The 20,777-nt window shown below is 38.1% G+C and overlaps 1 protein-coding gene across 1 annotated transcript in view; it reads right to left on the reverse strand.

Moving 5' to 3' along the window:
• Positions 1 to 700: 700 nt before the first annotated feature.
• LOC117431821 (integrator complex subunit 1-like) overlaps positions 701 to 20,777 on the reverse strand; it is a 26,511-nt gene continuing 6,434 nt past the window's right edge. The window contains exons 15-48 of the mRNA XM_058995948.1: positions 20,750 to 20,777; positions 20,444 to 20,540; positions 20,096 to 20,187; positions 19,928 to 19,988; positions 18,740 to 18,937; positions 18,420 to 18,549; positions 18,142 to 18,321; positions 17,877 to 18,026; positions 17,572 to 17,751; positions 17,368 to 17,472; positions 16,783 to 16,950; positions 16,385 to 16,496; positions 16,111 to 16,269; positions 15,673 to 15,819; positions 15,256 to 15,354; positions 15,013 to 15,137; positions 13,411 to 13,665; positions 12,986 to 13,145; positions 12,702 to 12,833; positions 12,284 to 12,464; positions 10,143 to 10,266; positions 8,367 to 8,497; positions 7,954 to 8,041; positions 7,322 to 7,569; positions 6,996 to 7,125; positions 6,419 to 6,552; positions 6,130 to 6,322; positions 5,337 to 5,464; positions 3,391 to 3,500; positions 2,307 to 2,417; positions 2,122 to 2,192; positions 1,832 to 1,923; positions 1,446 to 1,555; positions 701 to 1,146 (exon numbers count right to left, since the gene is read on the reverse strand). The exon at positions 20,750 to 20,777 is cut by the window's right edge and continues 139 nt beyond it. Of these exons, the coding sequence (XP_058851931.1) occupies positions 1,031 to 1,146; positions 1,446 to 1,555; positions 1,832 to 1,923; positions 2,122 to 2,192; positions 2,307 to 2,417; positions 3,391 to 3,500; positions 5,337 to 5,464; positions 6,130 to 6,322; positions 6,419 to 6,552; positions 6,996 to 7,125; positions 7,322 to 7,569; positions 7,954 to 8,041; positions 8,367 to 8,497; positions 10,143 to 10,266; positions 12,284 to 12,464; positions 12,702 to 12,833; positions 12,986 to 13,145; positions 13,411 to 13,665; positions 15,013 to 15,137; positions 15,256 to 15,354; positions 15,673 to 15,819; positions 16,111 to 16,269; positions 16,385 to 16,496; positions 16,783 to 16,950; positions 17,368 to 17,472; positions 17,572 to 17,751; positions 17,877 to 18,026; positions 18,142 to 18,321; positions 18,420 to 18,549; positions 18,740 to 18,937; positions 19,928 to 19,988; positions 20,096 to 20,187; positions 20,444 to 20,540; positions 20,750 to 20,777 (4,545 nt within the window). The 3' untranslated portion in view covers positions 701 to 1,030. The remainder of the gene's footprint in view (positions 1,147 to 1,445; positions 1,556 to 1,831; positions 1,924 to 2,121; positions 2,193 to 2,306; positions 2,418 to 3,390; positions 3,501 to 5,336; positions 5,465 to 6,129; positions 6,323 to 6,418; positions 6,553 to 6,995; positions 7,126 to 7,321; positions 7,570 to 7,953; positions 8,042 to 8,366; positions 8,498 to 10,142; positions 10,267 to 12,283; positions 12,465 to 12,701; positions 12,834 to 12,985; positions 13,146 to 13,410; positions 13,666 to 15,012; positions 15,138 to 15,255; positions 15,355 to 15,672; positions 15,820 to 16,110; positions 16,270 to 16,384; positions 16,497 to 16,782; positions 16,951 to 17,367; positions 17,473 to 17,571; positions 17,752 to 17,876; positions 18,027 to 18,141; positions 18,322 to 18,419; positions 18,550 to 18,739; positions 18,938 to 19,927; positions 19,989 to 20,095; positions 20,188 to 20,443; positions 20,541 to 20,749) is intronic.

Raw genomic sequence — 20,777 nt, forward strand, 5'->3', positions numbered from 1 at the left:
TATTATGTTATTATTTTAAATATAACCAATGGACCATAATACATACATACATACATACATACATACATACATACATACATATATATATATATATATATATATATATATATATATATATAAATATTAGATGGGCTTCAGTGAGTTACAGGAAAATAATTCCATCTAGGGTTTCTGTGACGTCATGAATTACAAGACTGAAGGTTGAGTAATTTATTTACTGTACAGTTGTTTTTTTTTAAAACAGTGTTTCAGTGCTGTACAGACATTCTATGTCATTATCCGTTCGTGCTTCAGCTTTATTTGGATGATTGCCTTTACCTTGTTTTAATTTCCCGTTCCTCTCCAGTTTCTCCGAGATGCGAATGTACCAGCTTTACATAATTTTTTTTTGTTGATCATTAATGAACATTTCTGTACTATGGGTGTTGTTGAGTGATTGAAAACGAGACATTTTGTATTTGAATTGAAAGTGATGGTCTCGAGGAGTCGAATGGGTCAAAAAGTATATTTTCCTCTAGAGGAATTATCACTTTTTGACGTCACAACTGGTATTATGCCTTTTTTTTCCGAATGACTCAGAATGCAAATATAGCCTTCATCCATGTATTATCTTATCTATCTAGAGATAGATAGAGAGATAGACAGATATATCTGCTATTTATACAGTCCTTTCATATAAAATGAACAAAAAATAAAATGGTTTATTTTCCAAGATTTGACAGTATTAATTGTTTGAGACCTTTTTTTTTATTCTTTATTTTATTAGACATTTTCCACGTAAAAAAAAAAAGTTCTAATATCATGTACAATGCTGACTATTTTCCAGTACTTAATGCAGGGTATACGCAATTCCTACATGGATCCTAGTGAACCAATGTCAAAACAAAAATATATACAATTACTAGAAAACCGAAGGGAAAATAGTCCATTCTCTTCTTGTTGCTTTGGGACAGTTTACTGCACATTAATGACGAAAAATACGAGTCTTTAGTGAGTGAAAGGCAAAGAGCTCATCCACGCTGAAGGGGTTTTAGGTTGTTGCCTCCATATGGAGGACCTTCATGGCTTCTGAGATAGTAGAGCTGGTGTCGATCTGACCATATATCCCCACCAGGAATGCTTTGTGCAACAGGATATCAGCGTGCTCTGTTAATGCAAAAGTGAAAGGATACATTAATGACCACTAAATACCACACACACGGTGGCTAAACATATTTACAACCTTCTATCTATTCAAACCAAAACTCGAATATTCACATTAATAGTATTGCCCCTTAGGAAACAAGGATATTTATTTACTATATATGAAAAAAAAACATCTGCATTTGAAAATTATGAATGAGAAAGTATTGCCGTCAGATTTTTGAAGTTCTTAGCGGTTAAATAAACAAAAACCTGTCCCAATTAGTCTTAGTAAACAGAAAAAAGGTATTATCTCCTGTTACCTTGACAGAGTAGCACATATTCTGGAAGGTTCCTCAGAGCCGTCTGCACCACGTCAAAGTTTCCGCTGCCCATGCAGTACATGAATGTTGGCAAGAAATCAGCAGCCAAGCTGATATATGTGAAAGAGAAAGTTAGCTAAATCAGAAACAGCAATGTCTAAATGGTCTAGGCTTAAAGCTAAAAAATTACAAACAATAATAACTTATAGGCAGTCATTTTTAGAAAACAGTGCTGCATTGTGAGAGGTTTTGTTCAATACATCACACAATCTGAACCAACTACTTAAGTGTTTGCTCCAGTTTTTCTAATGATTGTTACTCTTCAGTTACACTGGGTATTGGCAATACCCTCTCTCAACTACCTCTACAGTGGTTTTGTGTCTTACCAAGGGTTGTTCTGAATGCAGCGTAGCGCCAGGCTGAAAGCCATATTACGGCACACTTCCTCTGGGGAACTCATCAGCCTCTGAAAATCATTCTAGATGAAAAAAAAAAAAAAAAAAAAAGCAACTAAAAAAATTATTCACATCTGCAACAGTCTTACCCTGCTAGACATGCATTTTAAACTAATATCTTATTTGCACTCATAGAAAAGACAAATATTAATATACAGAGCTGCTGAGGCTTTTAGACTATAAGTAACAACTTATATCACCCATGTATTGATAATACTCACCGCGAAGTAAGGTAGAATTTCTGGACTTCTTTTAGATTTCTCATCAACTTCACTTAGAACCTCCAGGATGTCTGCAATAACACACACAAATTAAACAAATCGGCAGACCAGAAATCTGGGTTTAAGAAACCTATTTTGCAGTTGATAAAGTTTTTTCAATCTTTTATTTTTTTTTCTATAATTACCTTCCAGCGCCTCCCCTCTGGCTATATTCCTCAGGCATTTTGACATGTCCGACCCAGTCAAGGGTGCAGAAGCTGAAATGTTGACCAGTGGGAGGGACCCAGTAGACTCCTCTGTTTAAAAAAAAAAAAAAAAATGTTTTAGTCTCCACACCTTGTCCTTTTGGTCTCTACAATGCTATAGCCATGGTGGTGGTCATCTGAGGCAGTAGTTTGTGGTTCACTCAGCTAGCCAGGGCCCCGTGACTGAAGAATATGCAATGACTTGTTACTCAAACAGTGCACGACAATAGATCTGATAAGGGAGTGCTCTGATTCCCTCCACTTAAACACGTGGTAATTTAAGGATCTGAGAAATAATCCTAGGTTTTGCATTCTAAAACAAACAACAGTCCTATACCCAAATGTATCCGGGGGGGGGGGGGGGGGGGGCTTAAGAAGCGGAAGAAGATTCCGAAATGTTTTTAATAAAATTATTGTGCACATCTTAATATATATATTAACTTAAAGCAAATCTTACTGCTAAAACCTCCTGGCGTGTCAAAGTTTCTAGATGACGCTGTGCATCTGACTGGTGCCTTTTAAGCTTGTATATTTTTGGACGAAATCTGCTGCCATCTGGCGATGTACGCTGCTTATTGGCTTACTACATGGTGTGCACATTTGTAAGCATTGGACACAACCGATAAACTATTATTTGCAGTGTTAAGTTTGCTGTTATTACGATGGATCGGTGAATGGTTTGTGCAAAAGAAAAAAACACAACAGCAGTGGCACACAGAGAAGTCAGTGGCATGTTGGATTCTTTTTTTTTTTTACTGGTATATGCACATGTGTGTGGAGGGGAGTAGGGGCATCAAGTACCGGCACAGCCCATAAATTGCTGTTAATGATAGATTGAAGAGATATGACAGAAACCATTAGCATGAATGACAAACCATAAAACAACTTGCTTCCATACAAATGATACATTTCTGATTTAATGATGTAACGCTAATATAGTATGAATGAGACGGAAGGAGTACTGCTGACACTGCCCGTTAGAAATGTCGTTGCATCAGAAGAATGGCGTTAACATTTCCCCTACCCTCTCGGTCCTCCGCAGCACTGTCTGCTGATTCACTCTTCAATGGGAGTGTCAGGCCAGTCAGGAGAGATTTTAACTGCAGCATGTCAGGGTTTTCTGAGGAGAGACCCCTGAAGAGGAAATTAAGAAATATAAGAAATGATCAAATAAAAACATACAAAATCAAATGAACAAACAAGCAATTATTTCTAATGATGTATGTAAAACATTGGTACAGAAATTAGTGCATCATGATTAATCTTAGATTTCCACATCTAAATAAGTTGATAACAATTGTAAAATTTAAATATATGTATGTTTTAAAATTTCAGAAACTGGAGTATTAGCAATATGTAAAATGAGAAAAAGAATGTTTGGTCCTTGATGGAACAGAAACTTAGGGGTCTATAACAAATGATATACAGCTATGGCCAACTCTTTTGCAGCACCATGTAGAATCTAGGGCTGTGTTTGAAGGTCCGTTTGTTAGCCAGGAATTCAAAAGGTAGATTTAAACCTTCGAAGGTTCATCAGGTGGCATTCACACACTATGTTTTTTTTTTTTTTCTCCATTAAAGAAACCGTTTGACAACTTGTGAATACTATAAATCACACAATAAATGTCACTTGCATGCAAAATTCGATCTTTTGATTTGTATAATGCATATTACGTAAACAAAAGTTGTTGTATTAAAATCCACTACCAAATCATTATAGGTAGCAACTCTATATGGCGCCGCTGCCATGTATGGAGCAGGGTATAGTATGCCAAAGCACTGGGGCGGTACCTATAGCTTTTGTAGTGCTTCAGTAAAATATGTACTGAATACCTAGTTTACAAGACAGTGTAAGAGAAGTGCTATGGTAGAATATGTTTGAAACATACAAAATACACGCAAACACTAACAATTTTTATTTCGAAAACTGAACACCGTCCACTCCTTGTCCCTCCAGCTCGTGTTATCCAGAGACAATCCTTTAACTTCTTCATTCTCCATCTCGACAGGAAAGCGTTGTATAGCGTAAGCTGTATTGAAAGAAATGTCTCTAAACCCCTCTGCTGTTTGGGATTTTTTATTTTATTTTTTTAAATTAAATACCCAGACAACCCAAAAAAAAGTTGCATGCAAACTGTGCAAGCGTCTGTTGATGTATCATGGAGACACAACCAGTCTCTGGGGTCACATGACAAGCGTAGTTCATAGTATTATTAGTATTATTATTAATATTTTTAGTAATAGTAAAATGTGACTAACTGATAACTTGGTTGGAACGGTGAATGTTAAATAAAGCTTTGTTTTGCCTAAGTCCGCTGCAGTTGGTGTTGCTGCAATGGAAGCTTACTGTATATATCGCAAACAGCATCAAATATGTGTAAATAAACATGTATTTTTATTTAAATTATAAAAACATGATTACTGTTCTATATAACATTTTTTTAAACGACATGTGAATGTTTTACTCAATGTATATGGATTACCTGTAAAATAGGATTTTCAATCAAATATAAACTAGTAGCTATGGTGACGTCACCAGGAAATTATGCAAATTATACCATCAATGGTTCCAACCTTCCTTCAGTAATGTGTTCCGAACCTTCGAAGGTCAAAATGTAACCTTTCGTTGCAGCCCTAGTAGAATCAACTACATCAATGACATTTCAAAATCTAACGTGAAATACTGTTCTACTATTAAGGCTTCCAGTAGACTATATATATATATAAACATTTTAGGTGATTCAAAACTTTTGGCCATGGCTGTACACCTACAGAAAGTGTTAATACAACATTGTGGACCTTGGTATATGTATTTCATTTTGTGATGTGCAACTGTTTAGATCATTTAGATAGATCAGCTCATCTGCAAGATCACTGCATGGTATTTACAGTTCGATTCTGAGCCCATACTGCTATTTTACTTCATGTGTTTTATTTGACAATACATCAGTGTTTCTTGTGTATACTCACTGCAGGATGTCCGAGTGCTTCTGAAGGAATTGAACTGCAGCCCCAGCATCATGAGTTAAATATTTCTGAATGCACTGGACAAATTTACTGATGAGGGCAGAAAGCTGGCGGGAATACCTCCTAAAGTTCTGCAGGGCGAACAAACAAAAGCGGTTTTACAGCAAATAAGGAAGCAGCAGCGATCAGGTTGCATTTAAAAGTGACCTGCAGAACACCTTCTCACAATGAAAGTGTTAGTGGATCTGGGGCTCCCAAGCACTAAATTACAGGGCAGTCAATCCCCGATGACATGAGTAAACACTTTAATGAGGGGAGGCAAATATATTCAATGCTCACTTAAAACTGATTAGCAAGTTCCCGAATTTCAATTGGAAATTGCTATGTCAATCCTGGCATTCTTCTCATTAACCGAGGTGAAACAATCTGGCTGATAAGGTCTGTTTTCAGGGTGTCAACAGTCCAAACACACTTGGCACTAGTCTACAAAAAAATACTATATTGCCTACCCTGTATGCAGTTTTAGAAAATAGGAAAAAAGGGTCACTCGCTACATGAAGAAAGACTATATATTTATGTATTTTTAAAACAATAACTAAATGTAAAATTAGTTTATTGTTGTAAAAGTATTTCATAGATACTTTCAGAACATCTGTTATTACTTCTTGCTGATGTCTTATTTATTTTTCTTGTTGTATTGTAATTTTGCCACACTTTATGGTCTAATATTTATGAAAGTTTAATACTAGCAACAACTACAGTAAATAAGACCATTCATGTTGTTTCTTTGTCCTACCTGTAGGACTTGTATGAAAGACAGGAGAGAGTCCTGCAGTGCCCTCTGGTGTTCACTCTGGAACACAAGTGGATGCAACAGCTCCAGAATGGCCAGGACATGAGTAAAGAATGACAGGTGGTTCTGCTGCCGGAATTCCTTGAAGTTCAAGTGGAGACGACCGTGGAGCAAAGCTGCGATCATAGGCAGGTGTCTGGGGAAGGGGAGGGGAATAAAAATCGATGAAAAAAAAAAAAAAACTGATGCAATATTAAAGAAATAAACAATCCTTTCTGAAGATGTACATTACCTGAGCAGAAGTAATGGGTGTGCCACAGCTAGCTTCCTGCAAGCCATGTTAGCATCAGACATGCGGTTCTCTGCTGACTTTGAGTCTCCTGTGTCAGCCAGCAAGGTGATCAAACGGTGCACCAGGACATCCAGCTATGGGGAAAGGCAAGGGACACAAAATATTACATATTCTGCATCTGTGAGCTGGCCAAACCACAGTTCCAGGGGAAACAGATTTTATAGACTCCAATAGCATATCAGCATGAGCCTTTTTAGACTTATAAGACACATCTCACACCTTTTGAAGAGGTAAGCACTGTTCACCTGTAAAATATTTCAGAAAAAAAGCAGTTAAACTGTTCATCACATTTAAATAAAAAAAAAACGCAATTTTTAACAGCTTTTGTACAGATCACATTACATTCATTTCTCTTAACCTTATTCTAGAACTATATTCCAAGTTCAAGATTTTCAGGTAACTCCTGTTCCTGGCAATTCTTTTCATAGTAGTTCTCCAATGTCCCCTATATTTGCATACTTTTCTGTCTAAGCAAAAACCTGACTGATTTCTACGCTGATTCTTGTAGTTACAGTACCTTACAGATGCTACCATCTGCTGCTCCCTCGCTGTTAAGGATGGCGTCTGGCAGTGTGACGTGTTGGATCACTTCGGGAACCTGCAGGTAGATCTGTAGCAGCAGGTTCTGGCAACGTGTACTCATCACACTGGAAAAGCAGAAAGGGTAAGCAGGTGAGACTTTTCCATCATCATGCCTTGGACAGGAATATCAGTTTCAAACCATCCTAGCAAAGTGCAAGCACAACGTTCTAACTTCTAATTCTGATATATATCACATCTAACTCCCCAAATCCTGGTGTTATATACTGACTAAAGTAAAACACTGTGTTGTATTGCTTGTACCTGTCTCCCCACTTCTTGATGCAGTTAATGAGATATTCAGACACTTTTTTGACACTCTCTAGGTCTCCGTGGCAACAGCTATGCAGTAAGGGGAGTCGTGATTGGATAAGCGAGCAGGACGCCTCGTCCAGAGTCTTCTTGATTTGGGAGGGGCTACGGCTGTTCATTTCAGATTCTGAGAGAATCAGGTCAACCAGGCAGATCAACTCAGGAGGCTTCAAGCACAAAACAAACTCCTCCGTCCTCTTCTGTTTATTAAAAGAAAGAAAAGGTTAAATTCCTATATCTCCTAGACCATTCCCATGGCATTCCTCAAACACCAGAATTACTGACAATTCACAGAGACATCCAAGGAATGCAAAGTATTAAGCTTTTCAACTGAGGCGAAGAAAGCTTTCAGCAGCCATCTACGATTACAGCAGAGCAGGAACAGGCCCATTTATAGCATAACATGCACTGGTGTTGGCTGTTTTGTCTAGAATAGATGAACCCTCCCAACTAACGCTGGTGAAATAATGACAGATAAACAACGGTTTTCCACAATCTACCTAAAGATTTCTACAGATTACCTTTGACTAGGACAAGTATACTGTTAGTAAATACAGACTTGTGAACAAGTTCTCAGTCTCTACCTGTGGAGTGTTCTGGTCTCGGCCCTGCCAGATGCGGGGAATGTGAATGCACGCCCAGAGGAAATCCAGTGAGAATGAGGGGTCAAGTCTAAATAAGAAAGGAAGAATTGAAACATGAACAACAATCTGCAGGCCTTCCTAACACCTACTGTATTGTGCAGTGTGCGCAAACCAAACATGTACATGCTTCCAAGTCACTAGGTTGTTTCAATTGGATGATGTATATATGAACCACAAACAGAGTATAACAGGATGTGTGTGTGTGTGTATATATATATATATATATATATATATATATATATATATATATATATTCCTAATCAATAATAAAAAATATACATAATTATAACACTAGCATGAACCTCAACCTCAACTTTGATGTAGGGTTGATAAAAAACAGTGCCGTATTTCACCTGAGTTCCCTTTGCTTGCTGAGCAGAATACTGATGCACTGATGCAAGGTGGTCCAGTTCGATTGGTGCGTCAGTAAAGCCAATAGGTATGGCCTGTAAGAGGGTGTCTGTGCCCCCATGCTCCCTTTACCCTGGATACAAAAGAACATGTTAAGTTATATATTTACCTTTGCTTCAAGACGAGTTAAACTACTACGTTATTCATCCAGGAGGTGCCTGACTGCATTACTAACTTCAATGCAAGCATTCAAGAGCTTCTACAATCCCAGTTAACCAAGACCAAATAGGGATCTGTGATTTGCTCAATTGATCTGCAAGGATGCAGCACATACAAATACTGTATTACTTTCAATTACCGCCGTCCTTGAATGTGCGCCGCACTCAGATATCAGATTTGCAATAGACGCCACCCTCGAATAAACGCAGCTCTCAATAATGAAACATGAAGCACTTAATAAAGAAATGCATACAAAACACAGTATGGCAAAACATTACAAATAGAAACAAAATGAATAAAAACTTAAATAAAATGTATTTAAAAGAATACAATTACACACTGGAGCACACCGGTATTTTACTGTAAAGTATATGGAACCAAAACAAAACAAAAAATACTGTTGGCACACAGCACTTTGTACTGATACTGATATAGAAGTAAATACAGCAGCACTAAAATAACAGTGTGTAAAGTAACAGTATGCCCGAGGTATACCTTATAACCAGGCCGGACACAGGGTATGCTGTTGCACTTCAGGTCTTTGTTTTATTAATTTCCCACACAGGGATGCAAACACAAACAAACAAACAAAACAAACCTAGCTCATACTTGAGCGCTAAACTCACAATCTTTTCTGGTCCCTTACTACCGTGTCAGGACGGCTAAGCCGTTTCCCTGATAATCAGGGCCCATGACAGATGGAACTATGCACTGTAAACACTGGTCTTCAGTACAGAGATGGTACACGTTCGCTATTTTATTGTATTTTATAACTCCTGCAGCTGGCTACGGCAATGTATAAACACGCTTCCACTTCTACTTACAACCCTCAATGAACCACAAACTTCCTCTTATAAAGGTGTCAATTATCTTAATAGCCCTTTAAAGACAAGAAAGTTCAATCAGCACATGATCAGGACCCATTAGCACCATAACCACCCTTATCAGTTATACAAGTACCCTTCAAACACACCAAGTCTACGGAAAACAGTGACCTCTACTAGTGGGGAAAACTGGAGATTACATAAACCCAGGAAATAAAGCCCTCTTTATTCTCTGGCTCACATAATGATTTTTAATCACTTCGACTCAGGAATTAGCAAGAAAAGTAATACTTTTAGGAGCTGTATGATTATTTTTTAAGTTTCTTAAATGCATTTCTGTTTTGGTTATATGCACAGTATTTTGGCTAATAATCCACGCTACACTGGTATGTGTCCTCACCTAGTCAAAAACTGATCTGATCTGCAAGCTCAACAGCTTTCAGTTTAAAGGTGTAGGACTTCTGTGTCATCCTGATCAAGTTGTATCCACAGAAATAAACTTCAATATACGAAAACCATAGTACTTCAGATTACCTCCACCCTTTAATAAGCACTGCAGGTGTTTTTGGCAATTTCAGATAAACGCTGTGGCTTTAACTCAAAGTAATACGGTAATAGTAGAATGCTATTATATCCCCACAATACAAAGGAGGACATAAAAACGATGAATCAGGTTTAGTTGAAATCAATACACTGAGAAATGGCTGCTATTTTCAATTCATGAATTCCATCTACCTTGTTACAGGCAAACAGGAGCCTCTGTTGCAGGTCTGGACAGACAGAGAGAACCTCAGGATCAAGCAGTTCCAGCCAATCAATCAGCAGCCCAGAGGAGGACAATGTACTAGCCATTTCCATGCTGAAACAAAATATATAAATATATAATATATTAGGGCTGTCAAGCGATTAAAAAAATTAATTGCGATTTAAAAAAAAAAGAAAATCTTAATCTTTGTTTTAATCGCATATTTAACTGATAATTACTGCATCCATCTCATTCGTTTGTTTTATTACTGATGCTATTATTATTTTAATGTTCTTATTACCTATAAGGCCTTACATGGTCTTGAACCTTCTTATCTTCAAGATCTGCTCACTCCATATGTCCCTGGTCGTTCCCTGAGATCGGACAATGCTAATCTTCTGACAGTCACTAAAATGTGTTTGAACTGTCAGAGCCGGGGCCTTTATGTGCCCCTCGTCTTTGGAACTTGCTCCCGATTCATATCAGAATGCAAGCATAATTGAATCTTTTAAATCCTGTTTCAAAACATATTTATTTGTAGCTGGATTATATATTAGACACAGGCTTTCTTATATTTATTCTGTAAATCACCCTGGAATGCTTGCATGAAGAGCGCTACATAAGTGAAATGTGTATTGTATTATTATTATTATTATTATTATTATTTAAAAAAAACTGTTGTCCTATTTCTGGATTAATTGTTTATTTATTTATTTACACAGAATTATACAGAAAAATTCCAGCATTTGCTGTTAAACTGTTTGAACCAACTGCAAAATCACAATGGAGTCAGTTTATTACTCACCTTAATGCATTTCAAATTGTACTGTATATTTTCTTATCAGTTGTTTTTAATGTATACGTCATAAGGACAATCGCTTAAAGTTTGCAAAACGGCATTTGATGATGGTCAAAGGTTTTGTGGCGTGATGAAGGGCCATTTATTTGTCCAGTGGGCTTTACATTTGGAGATTGTCAGGTTGAGAGTAATTGATTAGTGTTCAGGTCAGCATTAATACACCAAAAACTTTTTTTTTTTTTTTCACAGATATGCAAATATATACTTATGTATTTTTTAAAAAGTTCCTGCAATAGTAGTCAAATTTCACTAATGAGAAGCATATTCTGTATAAAACAGTAGGGATGAGAATTTTAAACGTTTAAAATGTACAAACTCCAAAGAAGTGGTTAAACGTTGAATACTATGATAGACGTGTAATCGGTCACGTGACAAATTTCACCAAACACATATTTTTTAATTTATTAATTTTAGTAATTTATCATCATATACAGTCAGTCCGTCGCGTATCAGACTGCTGTGGAACCAGAGTAAGGGCGGATATTATAAAAAGGAAGGAGTTTGGCAATTGCCTCCTAGTAGCTTTTCTAATTGGTCCAAGAGAAAGATTGGGGCGGGTTTTATTCTCGGTCGCTCTGGTGATTCATTGGTGCACTCTGTTTTTCATGCTGTACTGGGCGTGGTATGGTATCAACGCCACGGTGTAATAAAGTTAATGACAAGCGTTTTTTTTTTTTTGTTTTTTTTTTTAAGTTTATATAATATGGGTTTCCTGTTTGTGGCACCAATCCCTGAACAGTAGCGTTAATATAATGTATTGTAATCTGTGCATTTCATAGATTCTGTAACACATGTAACTGTTTTTATTATTATTATTATTATTATTATTATTATTATTATTATTATTATTATTATTATTATTATTATTATTATTTTGTTCTTTGATATAATATAATGTAAAAAAATAGTGCAGTACAAACACAAAGAGAGACATTTACTAAGATAAAAATAACAATACAAATGCTTTTAAAAAGACCAAATTCCCATTGGGCTTATTTTTTATTTCTATTGATTTATTAGTATTACATGCAGGACAGCTGTTATAAGATCGTTACCTTTACTAAAAATGTTCTGATAAAAGCCTGGTGTATTAATACAAAAATAAGTTTAAAAAAAGTAAATGTCAAGAAATAATAAAAACAAATGCACGATAAACGCACGTTAAAAAATTCATCTCCAAAGAAATTAACGCGCTAAATCACAGAAGTTAACTGCAATTAATTGATAGCCCTAATATAAAAACTTCCTTTTAGGATTCAACCAGTTTCGTACCTTCCGGCATCAGCTTCCATCTTGACGGGTGTCTCTTCATATTCTTGGAGAAGCAGCGTGTTCACCATGGTGACGGGACCTGTAACTGGGTGCTTGGCAACAGTTTCCATGCCAATGGTTAGCAGCACAGACAGGAACTCCTCCAGGTATGAGGACTTTGCCTCAATCAAGCCTTGAAGCACTGAGAAAAAACAGCAAGTTATAATCCTTATATTTGAGATTACATCTAGTTTGATTCAGGTTTAATTTGTTGGTTTATAATGTATACATTGAGTAAAACTTGTTTTTTGTATATTTATTTGCCTTGGGAAACTAGTTTGGTATATTATCAAAGATTATGCTATTGTGGAAACAAGCACCATTAGCAGTGCAATCCAACTGGAACTCAAGTTAGACAAACATATATTCTTTGCAATACCTTTGCTGATCAGCTCTGGCTCTGCATTACACCTCTCTCCAGATTTCAGTGTTGCAATAATTGTACGCACAGTGGCTTCAGATTCATGTTGATAGGCGAGAGCATCTGCCAGATGAAGGAATCCTGTCCGGACTAATGAAAAAAAAGAAACACAGGATGAGTTAAATTCACTAATCTTTTAAATATAACGTGAACATCAAATATGCAAAAACAAACACAACTTGACACTTAACCCAGCTCCTGACGCTTCTCTAAAAAAGTTTCTTTATTTCAGGGAATCATACCATCACTGAGTCGGTGTTTGAGAGAGTACTGAGCAGCAAACGATTTGAGCTGAGCTTGCAGGGCCCCCCCCTCCACTGCCGGATTGTCCAACCAGGTGAGCATCTGCATGACTGCCTTGAAGAACAGGGAGGAGAAAGCCATGTCTTGGGGAACACAGCGCTGGAGGAGAAACGCACAGGGGACCACAATCAGTGACGCGCCTCTAATACAAATAACAGGCCAGAACATAGGCAGACAACAGAACACTGGGCCCTTTTCACTCAGGAGTTACTTTAAGAATGTTTCTTTTAAAGTCAGTTTTTTTTAATTAAATAAAGTTTGATATTAAATGTTCCTCGACTCCTAAGAAGCCTTCAATGCACACCACATAATCATGGCACAAACTGCATAAATAACTGTCCAGCCCAGCTGTAAAGCTCTTTACCTGGTACTGATAGAGCTGGCGCATCAGGGGGCAGGACATGACGTGGTTCCGTTCCATGGCCATGACAAGAGCCCCGCCGTGCGGAGAGTTCAGCAGCGCCACGATGGCCTGGAGTAGCCGCACTGCGATACCCGTCACCTGGGCGTTCCCCTGACGGATACGGGCCAGCTCCTGGGCCAGCGCCTGCTGCAGAGAAAGAGATACCTGCCGAGGGTTGGAGCTCTGCCACCGTGGGTCAGCATTCAAGGGAAACAGCTGTCAAGGGAACAACACGTCACATAATCCACAAAGTGTTTCCAGCTCTCATTATCGAGTGCAACCTCAGTCTTCAGTTTTCAATTTCAGAACATTTTGGGTCAAGATGATAATTTATTGTTTTTGCAGATTTTTATTCTTAGCCCTCAAATAAGCAATTTGGACAGTTTTCAAAACAATTTTTACAATATATTTTTTTAAAAACACACACTTTTATTGTTATAAAAAACAGAAATATATTATTTCAATAGAACTTAAATAACATGTTTACAATTGTAGCAATATAACAATATAAATCACAACATACATTTTTTTCCAATGGCAGCATTATACAAGTATAAAAATCTTTTTTTTTTTTTTTACAAGTGTAGTATTATAACAGTGTGGCAACAAGTAATTGTGCAGTCATATCACTTTTTAGAAATCATTTTTTGTGTGATAAATTTCAAAGCAGACACCCTTCAAACTCTCATCAATGCCAACGTCTTACATCTTTATCTAGCACACATACATCAGAAAACCCGAGTCGCAAATTTTCAATCACGTCACATACTGTATCTTCCACAGTTTCATGTACGGGTGCGTATCGCTGTTATATGCATTAGTATGTGTAAAGTGTAGGTTACTTCATCAGCAGAAAAAAACAGTCGTTTTGAAAAGTACCAACCCTGACAAGGTTTCCTTACAACACCAACAAAGAAATAAATACCCTCATCTCATTCTCTATAGCAAGCGTCCATTTTTTATTCCCAGCTGTGCTTATCTAGCAGCAGTGTGAAGTAGTGGTTAGGGCTCTGGACTCTTGACCGGAGGGTCGTGGGTTCAATCCCCAGTGGGGGACACTGCTGCTGTACCCTTGAGCAAGGTACTTTACCTAGATTGCTCCAGTAAAAACCCAACTGTATAAATGGGTAATTGTATGTAAAAATAATGTGATATCTTGTAACAATTGTAAGTCGCCCTGGATAAGGGCGTCTGCTAAGAAATAAATAATAATAATAATAATAATAATAATAATAATAATAATAATAATAATAATAATAATCTAAGGACGGCTGGTCTGTCAAGTACATTTCTTAGGGACTGCTGCCATCTGCCAGTGAAAAACAAAACTGCAGACTATAGTAGTATATATTCTGCTTACTGATTCAGTGTAGCACGGCGAAAAGATGTGAGAAACTACAGATGCACAGAGAAACGCCTACACGCTATTCTCACGGGAGTGACAAATTTGGGCTCGCTTGCGCTCCATGTGGGAAATCGCGGGATAAGCAGCAGGAAATTGTGGGATAAGAGTGGTTAAGACTCTGTGCCTTTTGGTAGTAACACAATGAAGCCACTGAGTACCTGAAGATACATTCCAGCCAGGTCATCGTCAGGTCCAATAACTGGAATCTGATTGGCCGCTCGGATCCGCACCGGGCCCTGAGGGGCCTCCACATTTACTTTAGGTCCTTTCAGATCAGCGCTGTCTGAGAATGCAATAGAAAAACAGATTTACAGAATATAAAAGGATTTATAAATCAGAAAGCAAATCAGACTAAAGTACTTTGTCAGCAGCAGGATGTGTAAGCCCTGCACCTTGCTTACCTCTGCGGGAGGGGAGGGAGGCACTGAGCAGGGTGTGGAAAGTGTGCCCACCAGTTGCTCCTCTCTCGTGCTGAACCTCAACAAGATGAGCCATGTAGTCTACAGTACATGCAAAACAAAATAATGAATGCAATATTTCTAACAAGGCACTGATACCTGCAACACATACACTATGTGTCTCATGTTATATAAACAAATCTATATGACAAGGCACACGTATGAAAAAAAAAAGCATAATTTACTAAAATAACATGCAAAATAGAAACTTTCCCTCTGTGGTGCTTTAAAATGTATATCTGCAAATTGTTTTCTTTGGGTAAAAGAGTACAGCTAAGTTTACATTTGTGGCTGCATTTTCTTTGAAAACGAATGGTAAGTGTCCTAACAAAAGCAGACGATTATAGAAACGAATCATACTCTTATCCATGATGTTCTGTTCGAGTGTCTGGGGGTCATGGGACACTGCCTGGTCCAGGTATTGCAACAGCTTGCTCATACTGGATACAGGGATACCAAACGACTGCACAAACAGCAGCAACTGCTGGGGCTCAAGGTCCTGTAATGCTGGAAGAAACAATACTGTATTACTTGTATTGTAACACTTGAAATGTATTTGCTTACGATTGTAAGTCGCCCTGGATAACGGCGTCTGCTAAGAAATAAATAAATAAAATAAATAAATATAACATCTCAATGCAGTTCTTGTCTAACAGATTCATGAATACACGCAGATCTGAATGTTACATAGCTCTTGATTTTAAAACTTTTTTTGTTTTGTTTAATAATAGAGAGATCTTTATATGTAACAATCTTTCATGGGTAATAAAATGAATTCTCAATTATCTTGTCATTTACCTGCATCCACCAATCGAGAGACTTCTGACCGGATCATTCTGAGTTTCAACCAATCGGGAAGCAGCAAAGCCTCCTCTGAGGTATCCACTAGGAAGGCAGTAGGGAGGGGCTTCTTTTCTGGGAACCAGATATCCAGCAGGCTGTAGAAATCACTCTCACCTGCCAATGGACAACAGACAAACTGAACAGAGTATTGGCAGACCTCATTAAGAATCAGAAAGAATGATTTTTCACGAGATTGCAAATGAATGTGGTTGATTCGATGCTCACATACCTTTCGGGGGCCCCAGGGTCAGCAAAATGACCATTGCGTGGACGACCAGGATGTGCATGGTGGCAGTCTCACCAGTCGTCCAGCGCAGGAAAACCTGGTCCTGAGACTCGGACTGAAAAACAAAAGAATACCTTAAAATTAGAAAAGACATTTCCAATGTAAAACAGAAGCTCTAACCCTCTACTCAAAACTAATAGAATGATCATCTGAATGCAAAAAATTAACATCTCTCTTCATTCAAACCTTCCATTGAATCCTCATGGAAATCTTTTTACTGTTGACTAATATTGGAATTAAAATAAATACATTAAGATAAAACACTTATTTTAAATAACTTATTTGGTTAGCATGTTTAATGTTGCCACACATACACAGTTACTATAGCTTCTTGTTCTCACCCAGCTGTACAAATCCTCCCCCTCCTTGGTTTTTCTCATCCTCCTGATGTATTTGGAAAAGATAGAGCCAAGTGCTGAGAGCACAGCTTCTGACTCAGGCCTGCAGGAGTACTTGGAAAAGAGATGGGACATGATGGTAGATCGCTCCACAATCAGCCGTGCAACATCCTAGAGGAGAAAGAGACAACAGAGATCTTTTGAGCCAGGTGGTCTTCAATACAAGTGTCCCAAGATTAGGATGTCAGAACTAGCGTAAGCAACTAGATATAAAGTCCTTTTGTGTGAGAAGGGGATTTTTTGCAAATTAATTCATCTTTACAATAACAATAGTATATTGTTGCTTCAGTAATACTTCATTTAATATTTGACTTTCATAAACAAAACATGTATTGTATGTAAAAAAAATAATAATAATAATAATAATAATAATAATAATAATAATAATAATAATAATAATGTGATATCTATATAATGTGAAATAATGTATAATGTGAAATAATGTGATATCTTGTAACAATTGTAAGTCGCCCTGGATAAGGGCATCTGCTAATAAATAAATAATAATAATAATAATGTTTCTCCTACCAAAGCAAGGTCATTATGACGGCCTTGCTCCTCCACTGGTGCGTACTGGGATAGGTAGATCAGGTATGCACTGATGGTCTGTGGGTCGGTCTCCATGTGGATAGCCTATATTAAAGCATAATATTAGAATTAAACTTATTGGTTTTGTATACATTGCTAGGGGTTTTAAGTACACTCACACAATGGGTGAAGTTAATGTCTCACCTGTTGCAATGCGACTGACGTCATGCCTCGAACACTATCAAATAAAGGCAGTTTGGGCAGATCCTGCAGCAGCCACTGATAGCCAGGAAGCAGCTCAGCATCCCCAGAGTCTTCCTCCATGGGCTGGTCCCGCTCCTCACCATCACGCAGCCCGCCCTCCGTCAGGACCAGCGACAAGCCCTGCCGAGACACAGGAATAATAATTATTAACCTTAAAAATCTAAATAATCGTCACTTTATCTTAGTGCTAGAACATGCAAGTTGTGGATCAGCGACCACAATAGACAAAGCAAACAAGCACATACCTTCATGGCAAGAACTCTTGATGCAACCTGAGATGAACTGAGCCGCCGTAGGAAGTAGTCCAGCACCTCACATGTAGTCTGTTCATCTGCTTTGGGACCCAAGAGCAGGTCCTGTAGCCGTCCAAGAAGCTGCCTTTGTTTTTGCAGTCTCTGATTAAAAAAAAAAAAAAAAAAAAAGACAATAAAACATGAAGCTATTAATGCGTCACTTTTCTTTACACCGGTTGTCCTAATCAAAGACTTCCTGTTTTCCTTCTTTCCTTACCTGTCGCTTTTTAACTCTCTGCTCCTTGCTCTCTCCTTCCTCATCCTCCTCAACCGAGCATGGGTCATCTGCAGCATCATGTAGCAGGAATTCACACAGGCACTGCACGGGCAGCACGTCCAAGGACCCCTCACTTGACTGTACAAGGTCTGCTAACCAGGGCATTGACTGAGAAGAGGCCTGAAATACAAACATTGTGATTGAAGAGTTTGCTTATTGCACTAATGCAGATACAGCCTGCTTTACAAACCGTTTCACTTCTTCAGTTCATGGCGCACCTGTCTCTGGATGATGTTGAGAAGGAAGTCGGGGCTCCGACTACGGCACAGCAAGTGTCCGAGACGCAGGGATTGGTTTAAACTCTTCACTTGTTCTTGGACTTGAGGGGGTGGCCTACGTGGAGGGCCTCTGGGTAAAATAGAAAGAAAACTTTCAAAATGTTTTTTTGCAACTTGTATGTTAAGCACGATGATGGATTTTAAAGCAACTTTCAACTGTAAATAAATTCATGCACAAAATCAGAAATGGCAAATACTGCATCTGTCTGCTAATCGTACTTTATTTCACAGGTTAAAAGAGAGTAAGAAATAGCAAGTACTGTGGGTCGAGACTCGTTAGCTGGGACAGTAGGAGGCTGTTGCTCTCTGTAATTGTCTGCTTTGTCGATGCTGCAGCCAGGTGGCTCTCGAAAGCCAGGATCTCCTGCTTCTCCCTCTGGGAAACCTGCAGCTCCCGGTTTATCATCTCTGTCTTGGTCTCCTCATCCGCCACGGTACAGGGAGGGTACGAGTAGTTACTGAGAAATACAGAGAGGAGGTTACCATTGAGGTGCGGGACAAGAATATATGAAATACTGCTATTATATGTGAACATTGAAATAAACCCCTTTCTAATGTGAAAGTGTGAGATTTAAAATGCACGGTTTTAAGAAGTACCTGCAGACTGCAATTAAAGGTTGTGTAAATAAAATAAAGCACCGGTAAAGTTGCAGAGAAATAAGTCCTTTGTGTTATGTACAGTAGAACCTCACAGTTACGAACACCTTGGGAATGAAGGTTGTTCGTAAGTCTGAAACATAACTGAAAACTGAATTTTCAATGGTTTTATTAAATGTGGACACCTGCTATTTACACCCTTAATCTGGTGAATAATACAAGGATACAGTACAGTAATACAATGCTCATATTGTTATGGTTCTAAAGTCTTTAAAACAGTACTATAAATGGAAAAAGCCTACATTTAAGTTACCATTGAAATTGTAACTGTAGCAAAAACACAGATTTATACGTCCATGATAAACCTGGGTTAACATTGTGCTTGTTTTAAACAAAATGCATTCGTGCAGCTTGCCTCCTTTGGCTTGAAAAAAACAAAACCTGTGCTTTGTTTAAAACTACATTATTCCTAGTAACATTGCCTGTACTTGCTTTGAAATCTGCCTCACCTTTATGGATACATTTGTTGGTACAGTAATTTTGCCTTCTCTGTGACCAGCATGCCGTTTACAGGGGCGCCTATGTGGTTGCATTGCACTCATGGTTGAGTGATTGCGTACTTCCGATTGAAAGCGGGTGTCCGGTAGACTGGTCAGTTCGTAACTTTGGTGTTCATAACTCTGTGGTTCTACTGTAGATGTTTTCATTATTTTAAAAACCACCAGAAGGCAGCACTGTTTAAATGAGCACAAAACAGCTTGTTTAGTACTAAACGTTCCTTTACAGTATATTGTCCTGCAACTTGGATGCACTGAAATATTTCCTTTACGTAGTTGTGAAAACAAACATACTTGGTCATGACCATCTCCATCAGCATTTTCAGAGTAGGGTAGCCATCCCACGCAGCCAAGCCTGCAAGATCAACGGCAAATGAGCAGAAAATTACAACACATTGAGCTTGTGTAGACTGTAGAGCAATATTAAATGTAATACTGTATCCTTTAATGATGCTGTATTACCTATATTCTGTGGGTTAAAGGCAGCCACAACCAGCAGCAGCAGCCAGGCTTTCCAGTACAGTGTGGATATAGCCAGGTTGGGGTGCTGGTACCTACAACAGGGAAACAATAAGAAGCTCATGCATAATTCAATTCATCTTTATACTACTAGTATTCAGGTTGAAAGCAAATTGTGTACTCATATGTTTTACCCTTTTACTAATTTTCATAAAAGATATATTTTTATTTACTAAGGAAGTCTGTTTCACAACAGGAATTACATGGATAACACGTCCAAACCTTTACCCAGTACTGCTATCCAAAGGAATTGTCAATGCAGCTTGAACTGAACTAGCAATCCCAACATACCCAGGAGGGAGCTGAATGTTCTCAGGATGGTGGTAGGTACACAAGTTGAGAACTGCATCAATCAGCTGAATTCTTTCAACCCTCAAAACATCCAGGTCTGAAGAAAGAAAGGAAGACATATGCTGTTACTTCTATGTTAAATAAAAAATAATGTCATTTTGTATATAAAATGAAGATGGTATTACAATGGCTTTTGCAGCTGGAAATATTTTAGGAGCTGTACTGTGATGTCCCATATATACCCGATTCTATTATAATAGTCATTTCTTTATTCTCCTTCCTGTTACAGGCACACAACACACATACCTCGGGTACCGTCTGATTGCACAGCAGC

Source organism: Acipenser ruthenus, chromosome 22, assembly GCF_902713425.1.
Source record: "Acipenser ruthenus chromosome 22, fAciRut3.2 maternal haplotype, whole genome shotgun sequence".
In the NCBI taxonomy this organism is placed as follows: Eukaryota; Metazoa; Chordata; class Actinopteri; order Acipenseriformes; family Acipenseridae; genus Acipenser; species Acipenser ruthenus.